The sequence below is a fragment of the Erythrolamprus reginae genome, chromosome 5 (genome assembly GCF_031021105.1).
Source record: "Erythrolamprus reginae isolate rEryReg1 chromosome 5, rEryReg1.hap1, whole genome shotgun sequence".
Classification (NCBI taxonomy): domain Eukaryota; kingdom Metazoa; phylum Chordata; class Lepidosauria; order Squamata; family Dipsadidae; genus Erythrolamprus; species Erythrolamprus reginae.
In genome coordinates, this window is record NC_091954.1 from 52,488,080 (window position 1) to 52,507,618 (window position 19,539).

Consider the following 19,539-nt stretch of genomic DNA (forward strand, 5'->3'; position numbering starts at 1 on the left):
TCTCAGAATTGCTGTAAGTCTGGGGTGCTAATGCTAAAACCTATTTGACGTAAGGAGATGTTAGCTAGGGGCTGCTACTTGTTATGACATAGAACAGGGCAGTCAAACTTGTGGCCTGCAGGCTGGATGTGTCACGCACTGGCCATGCCCACGCCCGGTTTAGTAGAGGGAAAAGTTGCAATATCTTACAGTTCCTTACAAAGAAGTTCATTTCTTGTATACTCATTGATTAACTGCATAAATCAATCTTTTTTTAAAAAAAACAACCTGAATTTGTTTGTTTTTTCCCCATTTCAGTGGGTACAGTAGGCATTATGAGCTTGATTACAACAGCCTTCAACATCTTTATAAGAGCTACCAGGTTGTCGGATTTTTTTAAAATTGTGTTTCTTATGGTTAACTGTACAAAAAAAATATACAAGGATGTATTGATTTTAAATGCAGATTGATAAGGGAAATATTCTATATTTTATCCACATATTGACAATGAAGATAATACTATCAAGGAAAAAATAGTCATATAAAATTAAATTAAGTTGGTTTTTAAAATTTTAAATCATATATTTTTGTACAAAAGTGACTGGCACATTCCTGAAAATAGGAGGTGCTCTAGTCATATTCATATCCTCCTTTAGATTTTTTTAAATCATAATTGCACATTCTCCTGTATTACATGTATGCAACTAATACATCAAAAACAAGATTCTCAATATTGCTTGTATACATCATTGATCATAGTTAAACAGTATTGCATAAAATATTAGTAGAAATAAGTGTTTAATTTTTCAAAGTCTACAATCACATGCAAGGGTATATATTTGTGAAAGCAAGAATCATAAATGTCAATTTTAAAAGCAGTGCTACTGCATAGGTTCCATTGTTAACAGATTTTTAGTGGAGGTTTTTTTTTTACAAACCACTTAATTTTATAATAGTTACAATTTTGAATTAACAAGCTAAACCTTCTCTCAAAAATGTGTACAGCCAAATGTCAATGGCTCTTGAAGGGAAAGGCAAAGTTAAGCAATTAAAAAAAAACCAGTCCTATATTCATTCTGCAAAATATCAGATACATTTTCCCTTATAATCTATGAAAAAAGAAAAACATCAGAAGAGAAGAATTAAACCTCCTGGTCCCTTGAAGGAGCGAGGAAAAAGAATGCTGTAGCTGTTTTCCTAAAACAGCAGCTACCGGATATATTAATATACATATTTGCCCTATTCAATAGGACTGTTTTATAACTAAATGTCTCCCAAATTCAATTGGGATTCATCATCACAAAAACTTGCACATAGTCTTATTCTAAAAGCCCAAAATCCACCTATGTGAGATATGGCTAGCAGGCACATTGAATATTTGGCAGTGTAGCCAATAGATGTCATCTTTCAAACATCCACAGATACTTGTGGAAAGTTACGTTGCATATACAACTCTTACATTCAGACCCAAAGGTGCTTTTTCAAGAGGCAACTTTAGACTTAACAGTCCAAATTTGCATTAACAGGGATAAAATGAAGATCACACGAAGTGTTAATACCACTTTATAATGCATTGGTAAGGCCACACTTGGAATACTGCATTCAGTTTTGGTCACCACAATATAAAAAGGATGTTGAGACTCTAGAACAGAGGTCTCCAAACTTGGCAACTTTACGACTTGTGGACTTCAACTCCCAGAATTCTCCAGCCAACTATGCAGGCTGGAGAATTCTGGGAGTTGAAGTCCACAAGTCTTAAAGTTGCCAAGTTTGGGGACCTCTGCTCTAGAAAGATGCAGGGAAGAACAACAAAGATGACTAGAGAACCAGAGGCTAAAACATATAAAAAACGGTTGCAGGGACTGGGTATGTCTAGTTCAATGAAAAGAAGGACTAGGGGAGACACGATAGCAGTGTTCCAATATCTCAGGGGTTGCCACAAAGAAGTGGGAGTCAGGCTATTCTCCAAAGCACCCGAGGGTAGTTGAAGCAATGGGTGGAAACTAATCTAGGAGAGACACAACTTAGAACTAAGGAGAAATTTCCTGACATAACAGAACAACTTGCCTGCAGATGTTGTGAATGCTTAAACACTGGCAGTTTTTAAGATGAAGTTGGATAACCTTTTGTCTGAAGTGGTGTAAGGTTTCCTGCCTAAGCATGGGTTGGACTAGAAGACCTCCAAGATCCCTTCCAATTCTGTTATTCTGACTTTGTTTTTTCTTTGAAGACATTTGATTTCTCATCCAGCTCTTCAGAAATATCTTCTAAAAACAAACCAGAATGTCCAGTTGCCTCTTGAAAAAGCACCTTTGGGAATCTCCAAAGACTCTTAGGTTCAGAGTATTAGTTAATGTAACTGAAGCTTTAACTTTCATCTCTTTGCAAGTTATGGATGTACTAAGACTAACTTGAATAGGCGCAGTCTACCAGGAATCCTGAGAGTTGTTTTCCCAAGACACAGTACTTGGAGGTGCTAAATTGAAGGAGCTTATTAAATTAGTGTACTTCTAAGAGTGTTTATGTCACTATCAATTTGATTTTCATTACAGTGTTGATTGGGCTTCACAAAAATTTCACTTTAATGCACAGCTCAAACCATTGTGTCTTCAGAGCTTTTGAAGAAAGAACTGACAATGTTTTATGGCATACGGAAGGAATTTCAAACCTTTATCATTGTTTATCTTGTCCAGAGGTTTATAGTAAAAAAAACCCCAATCTTCCACAGAATTTTTTACATAAGCATTATAGTAAAGAAGATTTTGTTTTTAAGTATTCCATTTAGATTTATTTACAACATCATATTTTAAGCATTTGTTCAGCAGCTGCTAAATGATAAAGGAAATTTTCAGTTGCTGGTGCGAATCGCTTTTGTTTCAGTGCTTCTAAATTAAGTGATGGTTTCTCACCATCATGAATGACTTCTGTGAATGAAGCCAGATTTGTCAAGATTTCCTTTGTCTTCAATGAAACATCCTGCAAGCACATTTTAGAATAAAGAGAGCAAACATGAAACAGTTGGTAAAAACAAAAGCTCTAACTCTGAGATTAACAGACTATGTTAGGTCAGTATAAAAGTTTGGTAAAAACAATAAAAGTGGGATACAAATAAATAATAGTAAACAAAGTCGTATAGATACTCTTCTGAGATGGAATATTACTGGAACATTTAAACTGGGTTTATGTAATTTCATATTACTGCTATAATTCTGAATGTTATCAATATATGAATCTAGTGGATTCATACTGAATCCCACAATGTCTAGGTTTATGCATAGCATTTGAAATGTGTTTCCCAAACTCCACTGCTATAATTTTTAAAATTAGCCTCAGAACACTATAATATGCCCAGCCAATCGTAGCTTACCAAAGAAAGGTATAAACAAATAATGGCAAATATGATGTATGAATTCAAATTATCTGTATATACATGCTTAAAGGATATACGGTATAGATAGGCAGCTTTCTGACAAGGTTATTTTCCAGTGCTATTTGAATATGCCATGCACTACAAATCTATACGTTATACAGTGTACAGTATTTGTTTATCTTGAAAAGGTGGGATAAGGTGCCGCAGGTAATGCATAAAGGTAGTCCATTCATTTAGCGACTGTCCAAAGTTACAATAGTACAAATATTTATATTGGCTTTCGGAGCTCTAACTGTTGTAGCATCCCTGCAGTCATGGGATTATGATTTCTGATGTTCCCTGCTGGTTTCCCACAAGTTAAGTCAATGGGGAGGCTACCAGGAAATTGGAAGTCAAAGTCAAATGAGGTGGCAGACATGGTCATCACTTAAACAATGGAACTGGGACTGTCAGAATTTCTATTGCTAAGTGACATAGTTTTGTGATATCACATTTTAAAATTATGTTGCTAGCAGCAGCAATTCTAATCCCAATTTCCACTCTAATCCAAGGATTGTATAGTTATATGGAAATGAAATAAATTATGAAATGCAAAGACCTGTGCATGTGTAGCTGCGTTTGGCTGTAATCTGAGAAGCTGAGAGGTCAAGATGATAAGCTGGAAAATAATGTAAGAAGAGTGAGGTTGTGTGATGCACATGGCAGAACTAGTACTTTTTCTCTTAGGTTTTGAAAGATTTTAAGTGTTTTTTGTCTTTTTCTACAGCAAATTATATTATTATTTGAGGCTTATGTTAAAAGTTTTTTGTTTCTTAACTCAAAAACATGTATTTAAAATAAAGGAGTCAAAAGTGGCAAATATGGTCAAAGAATATTTCACTGATTGGAAAAACAATTACTCTGAGGCCATAGATGACCCATTCCCACTTCAGATTATCACGGGGTAACTAGCTCTGCTCAATTTTTGACTCAGATATTTATTTAAATAAATTAAGGTGGTGAATATTTGCAATTTAATTTATGAAGAACTTACACTTCTACATTATGTATGGATCCAAGGAAGAATGGTTTGCTTTAAATCAAATTAATTTCATTTCCAGGTTTGTTATCCAGCTTTGTTTAGAACAGCAGGTTTTTATCTTAAAATAAAAGCTGGCCTCTTCTCTGCCTTTCATAAAAGACATGTAGCCTGAAGTTTTCCCAGAGTCAGTCATCTTAACCATGGCTTAAATACTAATAAATGTAATTCTAAACCAGGAGCATATTAGTTTAAATAACAAAATAATACAGTGGTACCTCTATCTACAAACGCCTATACTGACGAACCTTTCTAGATAAGAACCATTTTCCACTTACAAACCCGAGCCTCCAAAACTGTAACCGGAAAAGGCAGAGAGAAGCCTCCGTGGGGCCTCTCTAGGAATCTCTTGGGAGGAAACAGAGCTGGAAAAGGTGGGGAGAAGCCCCTGTGGGGCCTCTCTAGGAATCTCCTGGAAGGAAACAGGGCTGGAAAAGGGGGGGGGGGCCTCCACAGGGCCTCTCTAGGGCCTCCCCTGTGGTTTCCCCAATCGCACACATTCTTTGCTTTTACATTGATTCCTATGGGAAAAATTGCTCCTTCTTACACATTTTTCTACTTAAGAACCTGGTCACGGAATTAAGTTTGTAAGTAGAGGTACCACTGTATTAAAGACTGAAATAATATAGAAGCTTAACCTTTATAACTTGACTGTTTGATTTCTCTGGATCTTCTGCAGACTGAACAATTAGCTGAGCAACTTCTTTATGCAATTTTCCCATTGTCATTGCCTCTGAGGAGAAAGAGAAATACACCATTACACATTTCTTTTATATAAATAAATGAAATTAAGTATATAGCTCCAAAAGAGAACTGCAGTCACAACATCCGAATTTCGGTCAAAAGACCATATTGCTGCACAAAAGGTACATATCTGCCATACAAAGACCATATTGCTGCACAAAAGGTACATATCTGCCATACAAAAGACCACTTTGCCCCACAAATCTTGCTAGATCAAGATTTCTTCAGACTGCATTCAACGACAATGCTGCCATTTTGTTTCTTTGCAATTTAACAATAGAGCTGAGCTGACAGAATCCCCTCATTCTGCTATCTTTCAGGATCCATATTTCGGTTTCTGTACAGTAGCATCATTTCTCCAAATCAGAAAAGAACAGTTAAATCCTATTGTTATCCTGTTTTCTGCAAAATAAGACATCCCCTGATAATAAGCCCAATCAGGCTTTTGGGTGCATGACAATAAGGCCAAGGACTTATTTCAAGGTTTTCCCTATTTTTTTCCATGTGTCTGGGTTAGGAAATTAGCTTTAACACTAAAAACTTGCATCTTAGTTCATTCCATGCACTACACCATAGAGGAGGATATTGAAATTTTCCAATCCACTTTCCACATTTGGGAGGATATTGGAGACTTCAGGACAGGAAAATTAGAACAATAATGGGCAGAGGGAGACAATTGAGAATGCCATTACACAGGATGGCCTTTTCCTAGCGTCCTGGATGCCAAATTGGCTTCAATCTGTTAATACTAGTAGTAAGATCATGCTCCTCCATGATCTAGATACATGGTAGAACTGGTGCAAATAAACTAAACCCTGGTTGGGTAAAACATAGAGGTTCCTCATCAAAAATCCAGGCCTTATATGCCTAGCAGATATAACGCCATGTTTCTCTTGGAGTTTCCTATGGCCATCACACTGCTATATGACTGGATATTAAACTACATATTTTTTCCTGGCCATGAGGCAATGGGGTCTGATGTTGAAATCCATTGCCATCATGACAATTATGAGCTTTCCTTAGGAGACCAGAGACCAGTTCCTACAGGAAGCTATGTACAGTAATACCTAGTCTTACGAACCTAATTGGTTCTCGGGGGAGGTTCGTAAGGCAAAAAGTTCGTAAAATGAATTACAGTGATCCCCTGATCATTGCGAGGGTTCCGTTCCAGGACCCCTCGCAATGACCGGTTTTTCGCGAAGTAGCGCTGCGGAAGTAAAAACACCATCTACGCATGCGCAGATGGTGTTTTTACTATAGCTGCAGCAGCGAGCCGAAGATTGGGGTTTCCCCGCCGCCCGCCGTTCGCTCGGGCCGCTTCCCAGCTGGGAAGCGGCGCTGGGGGTCTTACCGGCCGCCCACTCCTCGCTGCTGCGAACGCCAAACTCGAACTTTGCTGAACTTCTGGGTTCGGCGTTCGGGAGGCCGCTGAGAAGCCCCGCCGCCTGGCTGTCATCTTTTGAAACAGCCAGGGGGCTTCTCGGCGGCCTCTGGAACGCCAAACCCCGAAGTTCGGGTTTGGCGTTCGTGTTCGGGAGACCGCCGAGAACCCCCCCGGCTGTTTCAAAAAGCGACAGCCAGGCGGCGGGGCTTCTCGATGGCCACCCGAACCCGAACTTTTGCCGAACTTCCGGGTTCGGCATTCGGGAGGCCGCCGAGAAGCCTCGCCGCCCGGCTGTCGTCTTTTGACAGGCAGGGTTCGTAAGACGGAAAAAGTTCGGAAGAAGAGGCAAAAAATTTCCAAACCCTGGGTTCGTATCTCGGATTGTTCGTATGGCGAGGGGTTCGTATCATGAGGTACCACTGTATTACTTTTTGTCTTTACCTCAGAGCAGTAGGAACAAGTTGACAGAGGAGGACATTTCCACCAATCTTATGATTATGTTATGATCAGATCACTTCCTAGTGTGATACTACAGGTAGTCCTCGTTTAGTGACAGTTCACAGGGTGACGAAAAATAATTTTACAACCAATCCCCACATTTACAACCTTCGCAAGTCATAAAGCAAAGGAAAACTGAAATAAGATCACAAGTTCAGCTGTGGCAATTGCTTCACTTAATGACTTAGTTACCAGCGCCAATTGCGGTCACTAAATGACAACTGCCTGTAGTCAGTTTTGGGGACTTCCAGAGGAGAGAAAAATACCAATTAAGACTTTTGGCCTTAGGCGCCTCATAAATTCAATTACTTTTAAGAATTTTGTTACTGCTCTGAGAGTCAATTTTATCATAATCATAGTTGAATCTCTGGAATTGCTCCAGAATTGATTCAGAAATGATTCTTTTTAATAATCAATCTAAAGGGTCTTTATTTTCTAAGGAACTACAGAAAATGAATTGTCAGAAAAGAAGAGGATTGAATTTAATTGAACATGTCACAAGCCCAGTTTGAGTTTGGATATATTAGGAGTGAAGGACCATTTTTAATTATTGTAGAAGATATTACAGTGATCCCTCGATTTGCGCGTTCTCGATTAGCGCGAAACGCTGCAACGCGGTTTTTCAAAAAATATTAATTAAAAAATAAGTCCGCGTTTTTTTTCCTACACCACGGTTTTTCCCGCCCGATGACGTCATACTGAGGGAGAGAAGGGAAGGAGAGAAGGAAGGAGGGAGGGAGAGAAGGGAAGGAGGGAGGGTTGCCATTGCCATTGCCGCCAGCGCTGCCCCAAGAAAGCCGGTGAGAGGAAGGAAGGAGGGAAGGAGGGAGGGAGAGAAGGGAAGGAGGGAGGGTTGCCATTGCCATTGCCGCCAGCGCTGCCCCAAGAAAGCCGGTGAGAGGAAGGAAGGAGGGAAGGAGGGAGGGAGAGAAGGGAAGGAGGGAAGGAGGGAGGGTTGCCATTGCCATTGCCGCCAGCGCTGCCCTGTGGGTAGCGGCGAGGAGCCCGGAAAAATCACCATTGCATTGCCAGCCTCCGAACTTGCGTCGCTCCACCTTCTGCGCATGTGCGGCCATGGAACAAAGGGCGCGCATGCGCAGATGGTGTTTTTACTTCCGCATCCAGTATAACGCGGAAATCGGTTAGCGCGGGAGGTCTTGGAACGTAACCCCCGCGCTAACCGAGGGATCACTGTACAATGGATATTTTAAACATATTATTTTATAATGTGTCATTATAAAATAATATCCCATATGCAAACAAAGACATCTTTATATCTATATATGAGGAAAGTAAATGACAACCTACAAACCTTTTGCTTGGTGTGAAATGGTGATTTCACTTTCAGCCAGGTTGACATATACATCATAAAGATCTATCCTGTTGTTCACTTCTGAATCTATACATCCAGCAATGTACCCTGGTAAGAAAAGATTTTAATACGTTTCAGTAAAAGCATTCTCACTAGAAGTACATTGATACCTTGTCTTACAAACTTATTTGGTTCCGGGACGAGGTTCTTAAGGTGAAAAGTTTGTAAGGCGAAACAATGTTTCCCATAGGAATCAGTGGAAAAGCGATTAATGCGTTCAAGCCCCAAATTCACCCCTTTTGCCAGCCGAAGCGCCCGTTTTTGCACTGCTGGGATTCCCCTGAGGCTCCCCTCAATGGGAAACCCCACTTCTGGACTTCTGTGTTTTTGCGAGGCTGCAGGGGAATCCCAGCATTGCAAAAACGAGCACTTCGCTGGCAATGGAAGTCCAGAGGTGGGGCTTCCCAGCAAAGAGAACATCAGTGAAATCGCAGCATTGCAAAAACACCGAAGTCCTCGAGATCCCACCTCCGGACCTCTGTGTTTTTGCGATGCTGTGATTTCACTGAGGCTCCCCTCGCTGGGAAACCCCACCTCCGGACTTCCGTTGCCAGTGAAGCGCCCGTTTTTGCACTGCTGGGATTCCCCTGCTGGGATTTCCCTGCAGTATCACAAAAACACGGATGTCCGGAGGTGGGGTTTCCCATGGAGGGGAGCCTCAGGGGAATCCCAGCAGTGCAAATATGGGTGCTTCGCTGGCAACGGAAGTCCGGAGGCAGGGCATCCTAGAGGCGGTGGTGGGTTTGTAAGGTGAAAATAGTTTGTAAGAAGAGGCAAAAAAAATCTTAAACCCCAGGTTTGTATCTCGAAAGGTTTGTATGATGAGGCGTTTGTAAGACGAGGTATCACTGTACTTTAATATGGGGTCCTGGGTGGTGTCTGAGCTTGGTGGTTTTCTTGCAGAGGGTTTAAACTCCAAACTAGAAACCATCACTGCTAGTAGACAATGAGTTTTGCTTTCATTTTATATACTAGTGGCTTGCCCTGTCAATATTGGTGAGAGTGGCCTTGGTGCTTTTTTCAATGAGATATTGTTTGCTTCTGAATTGTTGTTGTAATGTTAATCTTGGTGTTAATCTCTGGTCATCTGAGTGTTGAGTTCTTATGAGGAGGTATTTTGGTCTTTTTATTTCCTTTTTGATTATTTCTTTTGAACAGTATGTTGTTATTTTTCTCTATGTGCCTGCTGATGGCCGATTGGTGTGACTCAAACCAAAAGACTGCCTCATCAGCAATCAAACCCTAGATAAATAGAGATTAACACTATATCAACAATTGGTAAGCAAACATTATCCCAATCAAGGAACGACTAATGCAGAAAAACAGCCCAATCAAAAACCATCAAGAACACTCCCATCAACCTTTAACAGGGCAAGTCACTAGTATATAAAATGAGAGCTAACCACACTCCGCACTAGCACTGATACTATATAGTTTGGTAATAAAACATCTGCAAGAAAATAAACAGAGTACCAAGGACCCCCGAGTTCAACTTGAGCTACAAATATTTTCTTCCATCACTGTTATATGAATTTAAAAAGTTTAAAATGACTTTTATTCATTTTATAGTTATAAACATGCATGCTAACCTTTGACAACTTCCGGTGTCATAGGAATGTACCTAATAAATAATAAGTACAGTACTGAACTCTATATTCATATTCTACTATTCTACAAGAAACTCCAAGAAACTACTTTTTGCAATAAATAAGAGGAATTATCTAGCAACTACAATTTCCGAATATCTGAGCCTTAGTCAATTGTTTGTCCTCAGTGACTATGGTAGTGATAATAATAATAATAATAATTTATTAGATTTGTATGCCGCCCCTCTCCGAAGACTTTGCTAATGTCCTGTTTCTCCCAAAATAAGGCATCCCCTGATAACAAGCCCAGTTTGGGTTTTGAGTGCATGACAATAATGCCAAGCGCTTATTTCAGGGTTCAAAAAAATATAAGAGTCTGATTTTGGGGAAAACATGATGTTTATAGTATTTGAATAAATTACCTGCTCATAATGACATAGATGGTTAGATAGATTTAATAAATAATGAACTATTTTCTTCTATTACCACAAAAGTTAGTCATTTTGCTATGTAATGCTGATTGATATCCATTATCAGTAATACCTGGACACATTTTTAATGCTTCTAATTCATCATCATTCAGATGCACATATGAATGAAGAATTGACCAATCTCGTCGGTGCCACACTAAGGCTGGTAATGCCCTAAAAGAAAAAAAAGTTATTGTAATACAATGGGTCATATCATCTCCTCAAAGGATGCACTAACTGATCTTGTCCTCTTTGTCTAGCTTACAAGGGGATCAGGACTCTAAATCAGATTACATAATTTCAGCCATAGATAGTCATCCAAAAGATAAAAGGACATTTCTTTATAATATACTTCTGGATCCTCTTTAAAACTGGAATTTTACAAAAACAAATACATTTAAGTGATAAGAAATGTTTTGAAGATGTCAGCACTGTTGAGCATTGCTTTTACAGAATATATAAATCGCTATTTATTTTACAAAACAATTACCTCCAATAGTGGATAATTACACAGATATTACTTTGACACTATTTAATAGGACCAATTATCTTAACTAACCGTTGCTTGTTTCAAAACAAACTCATTTCATGTAATGGTTTATTGAACATCTTTGTCAAATTAGGATTAGTTATAAATCATAATCACATTTAATAATTGCATTATTGCACTGGTGGATCCAATACCTCCACCAAAACTGATAGCGTAAACCACTATATGTACAGAGAGCAAACCCCAAACCCTTCTAGCACTGAAGATGTTCCCTCAGCAGATATTGAAATTTCTTCAGGACAACAATCAGAGAGCACCAAGGATTCTACAAGTGATGCTACTTTAATCAGGCATCCTTTTATACAACAAAGATGTATTTCTTTGATGATGATGATGATGATGATGATGATTAATAATGATGTGTGTGTATGTATTCATTTCTATTAGAATAAATAAGGAATTTGGCTAAGAGCCTTGAAAATGAAATTAAGTGAAAGTACCTTTTATTTCATCAATGTGTTTTACCTTGTAAATTCGAGGATAGTTTCTATTCTTGGGTGATATACTACAATTCTTTTCTTTAACATGAGTGCAGTATACAGGATAACTGTTTCCATTCCAAACTGAAACACTATATCTAGGACAATCAGAAGTAATACAGAATTGTAATATAACATAATAGAATTCTGTACAATTTATAACATAACTATACAATTGTAATTTACTTAAATTCACTTTTTATAAAGAGGTAAAATTTGTTCACCTTTTACAGAATACTTTGTAGATATATCAAACTGCAGTTTGTTATTACTTCTACATCATGGCTTGTTTAACTCACAATTAATTAGATTCACTCAACATGCCAAGCCATTGTTTATAAGCTCTAATGTCCAAACTAATAATGTGAACTTGGCATTTTTCTTACTTTTTTTTTTTTTAGAATACAAGTATTCTGTATCTTTCACATCTTTTTGTTTTTGAGGCCAGCTAGCTTTTATTAAAAACCATTCTACGATACCATACAACTGATGCCAGGCTGTTATTTCTCTCAACATCTGGAGGGAGAAGACACAAAATGGAAACCCAGATCAGGCTCTGAAAAACTCTTACGACTTCCAAAAGGAAAAAGCTGGTGATGCAACTAAGTATAACCAGTATTTCGAAAGTACTGTTTGCCATGCTTTCAGTGTCTGCTTACTTGAAAATAAATTTCATTGAAAGAAAAGTTTATTTTCAAGAATGCATAGTTTTAACCGAACTGTATTTGATTTTTTTTTTAACTCACCTTTGACTGAGCCTGCAAGATAAGCTTTTCTGATATCAAAATCTTTGCTTAGGAAAGAACCATTTTCTTCACTCTGACAAATCCCCTTTGTAAGGACAGAAATGTAACTCTCCATCATTTTTACAGGAGTCCCATATTTCAGATATATTCTGTAAAATAAATTGAGCTTCAGTAATCTGGGCCAAAAAGAATAAATATAAGGTGTTTTTTTTACCCATGCAAATTTTTTACCCATGCAAAGCCAGTGCCGTTTTTGCAAGACTCATTAAACTCCACAATGTGTTCCTTCCTCTTATTATCTTGCTTATTTCCCAATCAACAAAACGTTCTGTTCAGAGGATTTCTTACAATTAATTTCAATACCTTCATATATTACTTTACAATGTTTTAAACACCACAGAGGATATATTCTTTCAAGTCCATTTAGCCCCCACAACTTTCTAAAATCCACATTCTAGTTCCCTTTTTGCTGTTTTCCAATAAAAGTAAAGATTTTCCTTTTTAAACCATAAATTTACATCAGTGTTTCTACCATCCAGGTTGATTTCCCTAGTGATATAGTAGAGCAGGGGTCTCCAAACTTATGCTGGCTGAACAATTCTGGGAATTGAAGTCTTAAAGTTGCAAAGTTTGAAGACCTCTGTAGTAGAGCTTATACTTTGGCAAACTCTTAATTTCAAAGAAGGTAATAGTAAGAAGCTTTCTAAAGTAATTAAGAGACAAGTTAACGCAATGCCTCCCAGAGCTCTCAAACCTGCTGTAGACTGCTGTTTTATGATTTCTTTGCAGGGAAATTCTGTATGGAGCAATCTTGTGGGCAATCCCTTTTCCTCTCCTTGACCAGATTATCTGAGGAGCTAATCCTTTCACTGGCCCCTATTTGCACCATAATTATTAATTTGACAAAAAGCAAAGCCATGTTCAGTCCATGTTCATTGCTGATTCTCGAAGCATTATCACTACTAGCAATAATCTAACTTGGATGTAATATGAATATGGTTAAACTGGTTTTTCTCCAGGTAGAGATTTTATTTTTATTTCTATAGCCAGCCAGAACTGCTGCACTTGAAGTTCTACATGTAGCTGGAACATGATCTAAACAAATCTTTCTAGATTTATTGTGAGCAATGTGTTTACGATAGTACTATATTTGAGAAGAAATGCACTTTTATTTACTTTACGAGTGGTTTCCTGTGTGAGAACTGCTCACAGGATACTGTTATGTGTCATTTTTGCAGTTTTAATAAACCTTTTACTCACTTGAAATTAATTATATGTATAATTATTATGATGAATAATCCCTTCAGAAATGTTTTCAGCTCTTAATTGGGAATACATCACTGTGCAAAAGGTTTAGCTAATAAACCATGCAATTCAGTGGTGAAATCCATTTTTTTTATTAATAGTTCTGTGGGCGTGACTTGGGGGTGGTGTGGATTGGTGGGAGTGGCAGGGTAAGGATACTGCAAAATCCCCATTCCCTCCCAACTCCTGGGAAGGATATTGTAAAATCTCCATTCCCACCCTACTCTTGGGCCAGCAAGAGGTGGTATTTGCCAGTTCTCCAAACTTTCTGCTACTGGTTCTCCAAACTACTCAAAATTTCCACTAACAGTTCACCACAACCTGCTGGATTTCACTACTGATGCAGTTGTAGGAAACGTATTAAGCAATACACACCTACAGAGTATCCTAGAGAAGGCTGCATACTTTTCCGGATTGAAGTCTTTGGTAGTCAGAACAATAGAAAAGTGGGTTACCTGTGCAACATAAAAAAAAAGTTAATCTCCAAATCTCCAAAATTAATCTCTTTCTTGTAAAATAATAATATAAACAACTGGAAAGGAGATACAATTTGGCAGATAAAGTTGCTTAGATCTACTTAAGAGCAGGACTTCAACAGAGAAGGTCTGGGCAGTGACTTGTGGGGAAGATTGTTGACAGCAGTTACACTGCAGAGGATCTTGAGGGAAGTAAATTATCTGAACCTGTTTCATTCAGAATTCAGGCCCTTTCATGGGTCCATTGAGTGCATTGCTTTTACCATCCCTAGAATGGAAGGCCCTTCAAGATGCCTTAGTCCCCCCCATGTCACTGACACCCTAGTCCCCCTCATGAATGAACATCTGTAACATGGGGTATATGAGGCTACTTTTGGAGGCCACAAGGAAATCATAGTTGGTCAAGAATGCTATAGTGCAGGAAGGCATGAACGACTATATCAGGATATGAGCTGCCCAGATTGTTAATTGGTTGGTGGATGCAAATTCAAGGTACTGGTGTCATCTATAAAACTTAGTGTCTCATAAGACCTGCTTAATTGAAGAACTGTTTATCTTCAATAGTTCTACCTGCCTGATAAGGTCAGGCAGCTTGTTTAATTAAAGGGCTCTGGAGCATGAAGCAATGTCATCTATTGGGATTTAGGATGTGCCTTCTTAGTTATCACTGCTGTCTGGAATAGCACTCCCCTCAGGAACTGTGTAGCTCCCAACCTGATGGAGTCCTAGAAGTCACCAAAAACATGGCTTTGCTCCTAGGCCTAGGCCTTAGGGGCAGGATGGCTGCTGAGCCGATCAGTTTTTGCTTTAGGGTATTTGAGGGCATTGTCGTGTTCCTTCTGGATGCTCAGAATTATTCTTATATAAGTCCAATAAATAATAAATAAATTCATGGTTTTTATTTTTGTTTTTGAATCACTGTGCATCATCAGGAGCTAGGCCTCCATGCTGAAATCAATCAATAAATTAAGTAAACTACATCACTGAAAATCTATGGATACTTGCTACAGATTAATACGTTTTGAAAATAATGCAAACATCCAGTGTAACTCCAGTTGATGCAACATAAAAACATACTTATTTTTTCTATCACAACTTTCTAAATTGCTTTTGTAATACGTATAAATATAGTGTACTAATAGGACAGGGTTTTGCTACCTTAAATCCTCAAAAGAGCTATTTGGTCCCGTTTCCCACAGAAAAGAAACGGAAGCTACAGAACCTGGGTGGGCGTGGCAAACTTGATGTGACTCACTCCCACCCAGTCACATGACCTCCCAACCATGCCTATCCAGATTTTGTGGTTCCTAGTATTTTCTTTTTTCTGGGAAACAGATATCTCTATTTCTCCCTCTCATATTTCTTTATTTCATCTCTCTCCCTCTCATCTCCCTCTCTTTTACTCTCATCTCTCTCGCTTTCTTTTGTGTGCGTGTGTGTGTTCCCTCTTAAACCATTTCAAAAAACAGGTGAAGGTTGGAAAGGGGTTTTTGCTGATGTTTTTTCCTCTTTGGGTACTTTTTATCATATGATTTAAATCAAGAGTTATTTCAGTTCCCTAAATCAAGCTCTTTCATCCCCATCCAAAGGTTCCTGCTGCTTGAACCCATCACTCGCTCTCGCCCTCCCAGTCACTCATCCCCTGTTCCTCATGGAGCCCATTACGACACGGAGCATTGGTTGCTCAGGGAGATGGGAGGCGACGACAGAATCTGTGTGAGCCACAATAGGGCCAGTGTCTAAGGGTGGAGAGAAAGTTGTGTTTCTCCCCAGGCAACCTAGGTGTGTAGAGAGCCTGGGAGAAGAGAAAAGTACAGGACTGCTTCGCTCCCACTCTGGAAAATAGAGCAAGTCTCCATTCACCACCATCACCCTTACCTTCTCAGGCGAGGAATGACTGGGAGGGGGACGACCACCCAGTGGCGGTACCCAGTTTGGCTGGGAGCCATAGCAAGAGGCCCAGAGCCATAGGTTGCTGACACCCGTGATAGGGTATCCCTTATCTTATGAAATCAGTAGACATAAAAATCCAATTAATCATAGAATAATGAATGTGCAAATAAGATCTTTCTGTCAAGTCCCCTTTCTCCAAATTTCAATCTTACCCTTTTCAAGGTGGAAGCCTCTGGAATTTCCATGGTTGTAATGTAAAACCATGTTAGTTTGTACTGACCAAATAGGAACGTGTGAAGCTGTTTATTCTCATCTGTAAGGCAGCATTTTCTCAATAAGAGGTCTCTGAATGCAGTAGTTGTAGAAGGGTAACACCAAACCCACAGAGCATCTCCATTGGTATCTTTTTCTATGGTGGAAAGATGTTCACTGTGAGAATGCCAACAGCAGCAAGGGAGTAAATTGATCAGTTAATCAGATCCAATTGTGCATTCAACTTAATGTCTAAGTTTACACAATTTAAAATTATCTATTTATTATGTAAGCCTTAATATTTCAGGAAATGAACTCAGATTTATGGTAACATATACATATGTATTTTAATCTGGAATAATCTGGAACAATTCTCTTAAAAATATAATCTCTTTGGCCTATAGCCAGAGCAGCAAATTCTAGATTTTAACTAAAAACACATTTAATTTAAAACTGTCACAAACTGTATTTCCTTATCTAGGCTACCTCTTTTCTTTGACATTTCTCGTGTTAAACTTTACACTGTACTCTTCTTGTAGCAAAAATCTCCTCTACTTGAATTTGTAAAAAAGCACATGCATTGAATGTGCTAAAGTCCTCGGAGAGGGGCGGCATACAAATCCAATCAATCAATCAATCAATCAAAATAATCATTTATTTGTTAAGTTATGATTTCCCTGTTAAGTGAAGATAAATGATGGAAAAAAGGTCTTCCTAAGTGAAGCCTTAATTCAAGAATGATTTTACATCAAGGGAGACACAGTAATTGGTGACAAACTAAGACATTTATTCTTACCTACAACTAGCATTATATGGAAAGCACAGAAAGTAATCCTGTGCTATTACTTTTCCACTTTCCATTTAGAAAAGGATTGGGATTTTAGATAATCAAAAAGGGGTCTTTTGAAAATTAGAGGCTATAAGGCCTTTTTTGTAAATTAACAGGAGATGGGTACATTAACTCAACTTTCAGAACTACTGTATTACTTTAATCACACCATAATTAAATGCAATAGCTAAATTCAGAGACCACCCTAAATTATAAAGTGGCTGGATTTATGCTAACTTTGTACATTGTGCAGAATGCTGCCTGCAAAGCCTCTTTTTAAATCAAGTTCCACTTCTGATGACCACATTGGCAATAATACAAAAGCAGTTTTGTCCCTGTCCTCTTCCAGAGCATTTCCTTTTTTTCAAATCACTTCCATGGGATTTGCTTTGATCTTCTATGTCAATATTAAACAAGATTGAAACCTGAACCGTTTTTTAAAAGAAATTTCCCCACTGTGGCCTAGGCCAGTGTTTCCCAACCTTGGCAACTTGAAGATATTTGGACTTCAACTCCCAGAATTCCCCAGCTAACATCTTCAAGTTGCCAAGGTTGGGAAACACTGGCTTAGGCTTTGTGCTCTAGCTGTACTTATTCAAAGATAAGGAGGTACTCGGAACAGGGGTGATAGTCAAAAGGACCAACCACCCTAGAAGAATGAATACTCCTCCGCTCGTTTATTCCTGTATAAAGTCGTCGTCCCCCGTTTCTTTTCCAGCCTTCTCTTCTACTCTTTCTGCATGGGCATAGACGGACCTGAAAGAGTGCAATAACCCTGTTGGGTCATGCATCAGCAAACAGGCAAAACGCTTAAAGCTGTCTATTCGGGGCAACTGGAAGAGGCGAAAAGAAAGACGTTCCCACCCATCTGCCTCCCCGCCCCCTCCAACCACGGCTTCACGAACACACAATTTCCCCCTCTCAGGATAGAAAAACAGGGAAGGGAAACGAGAGGCGTTAACCAGCTTCTCCCCCTCAGCCCACATTCCCACCTCGGGCAGCCAGGGACGGAGACGCGCTTACCAATCAAACCTACACCCAGAAGCAGCTGAGCCTCCGTCTCTGCCATCTTTCTCCACCCAGCGCCTGGATCCCTCCTCTGTTTCCTGAGAGACCCATCATGGGCCTCATAGCGGGAGAATAACGGAGTAACACGCCTCCTGGCTTCCGGCTTGATTTCGGTCTTCGCTTGCAGAAGCCGAGGCGCCCGTGTGCGAGCGTAAAGCACCTCACCGAGACCCCCCCCCGTTTATTTTAAAGCCTCTGGCCGTGAAGCAAAATTTGTTTTTTCCTAGCAGCACAGTGGTGCGAGCCGTGGAAGGAAAAATTAACCGGCCGCGGAAAGCCTAGTCCCCCTTTTTGCTGAATCTCTCCCTATTAATGATTCTCTCTCTCTCTCTCTCTTTATGTCCTCGGAGAGGGGCAGAATACAAATCTAATTAATAAATAATATCTATCATCAAGTTCGTATTGATGGTATTCAAAGAAATAATACTTTATATAAATGATATTAGGAAAGACTATAGGACAGGGGATGGAAGGCACTCTAGTCTAGTGTACTTATGTAGGCCCCTTACTGATCTCTTAGGAACCTGGAGAGGTCAGCCTAAGGGTAAAATGTTGGGGGTTAGGGGATGATACTACGGAGTCCGGTAATGAGTTCCACGCTTCGACAACCCGGTTACTGAAGTCATATTTTTTACAGTCAAGTTTGGAGCGGTTAATATTAAATTTAAATCTGTTGTGTGCTCGTGTGTTGTTGTGGTTGAAGCTGAAGTAGTCTTTGACAGAAAGGACATTGCAGCATATGAAATTGTGGGCAATACTTGGATCATGTTTAAGGTGTCGTAGTTCTAAGCTTTCAAGACCCAGGATTGTAAGTCTAGTTTTGTATTCTGTTTCGGGTAGAGGAGTGAAGGGCTCTTCTGGTGAAGTATCTTTGGACATTTTCGAGGGTGTTAATGTCAGAAATGTGGTATAGGTTCCAAACAGATAAGCTGTATTCTATGATGGGTCTGGCGAAAGTTTTGTAAGCTCTGGTAAGTAGTGTGAGATTTCCAGAGCAGAAGCTACGTAGGATTAGATATTGATACTAATAAGAGAGAAACTTAGGACAGGGACTACAGTATAGGATCTATAGGATCCAATTTGGTTAAATAATTTATTTGGGTCATTGCTAAAATGTTTTTATTGCTTATTTGACCTTCTGCCTAGACCAGATTTTGCTCCCATGAAATGTCCATCTTTGAGTTCAGCTCTCCAGAGCAACAGAGAATGTTTATTTACCTGCAGATGTTTCATGTGACCATGCTATCTTTTTGGGAAACTCCCCCCCCCCATCAATTCTTTTAAGAGTAATTTTCAGAGTTGTAGTTATTTATGAGCACTCTTTTACCTTTACATTAATCGTGCTGCCAAGAAACTTAAGACACTTAGCAATCCATGGCCATTAGGACTTTCATTGCAAGCTAGACTAAACACTATCTTTCATAAATATTACATTGAATGAATGGGTTTAATGCTCATGA

The 19,539-nt window shown here is 39.1% G+C and overlaps 1 protein-coding gene across 4 annotated transcripts; it reads right to left on the minus strand.

Moving 5' to 3' along the window:
- Window positions 1–536: 536 nt before the first annotated feature.
- Window positions 537–18,200, minus strand: DENND10 (DENN domain containing 10). Of its 4 annotated transcripts, XR_011559185.1 has the most exons (10): window positions 18,035–18,140; window positions 16,143–16,359; window positions 13,937–14,016; window positions 12,257–12,405; window positions 11,497–11,608; window positions 10,555–10,655; window positions 8,366–8,473; window positions 5,066–5,160; window positions 2,310–2,955; window positions 537–1,455 (listed from the first exon to the last, which is right to left on the minus strand). XR_011559185.1 is itself a non-coding variant. In XM_070752608.1 (9 exons), exons 1-9 carry the CDS (start codon window positions 18,078–18,080, stop codon window positions 2,779–2,781), a joined length of 1,065 nt encoding a protein of 354 aa, XP_070608709.1. In that variant the 5' UTR covers window positions 18,081–18,200; the 3' UTR covers window positions 537–2,778. The 4 variants fall into 4 exon arrangements, 3 of the variants coding, with proteins under 3 accessions (XP_070608709.1, XP_070608708.1, XP_070608707.1); XM_070752608.1 differs by having other exon boundaries at window positions 537–2,955; window positions 16,143–16,339; window positions 18,035–18,200; XM_070752607.1 differs by having other exon boundaries at window positions 537–2,955.
- Window positions 18,201–19,539: the final 1,339 nt, after the last annotated feature.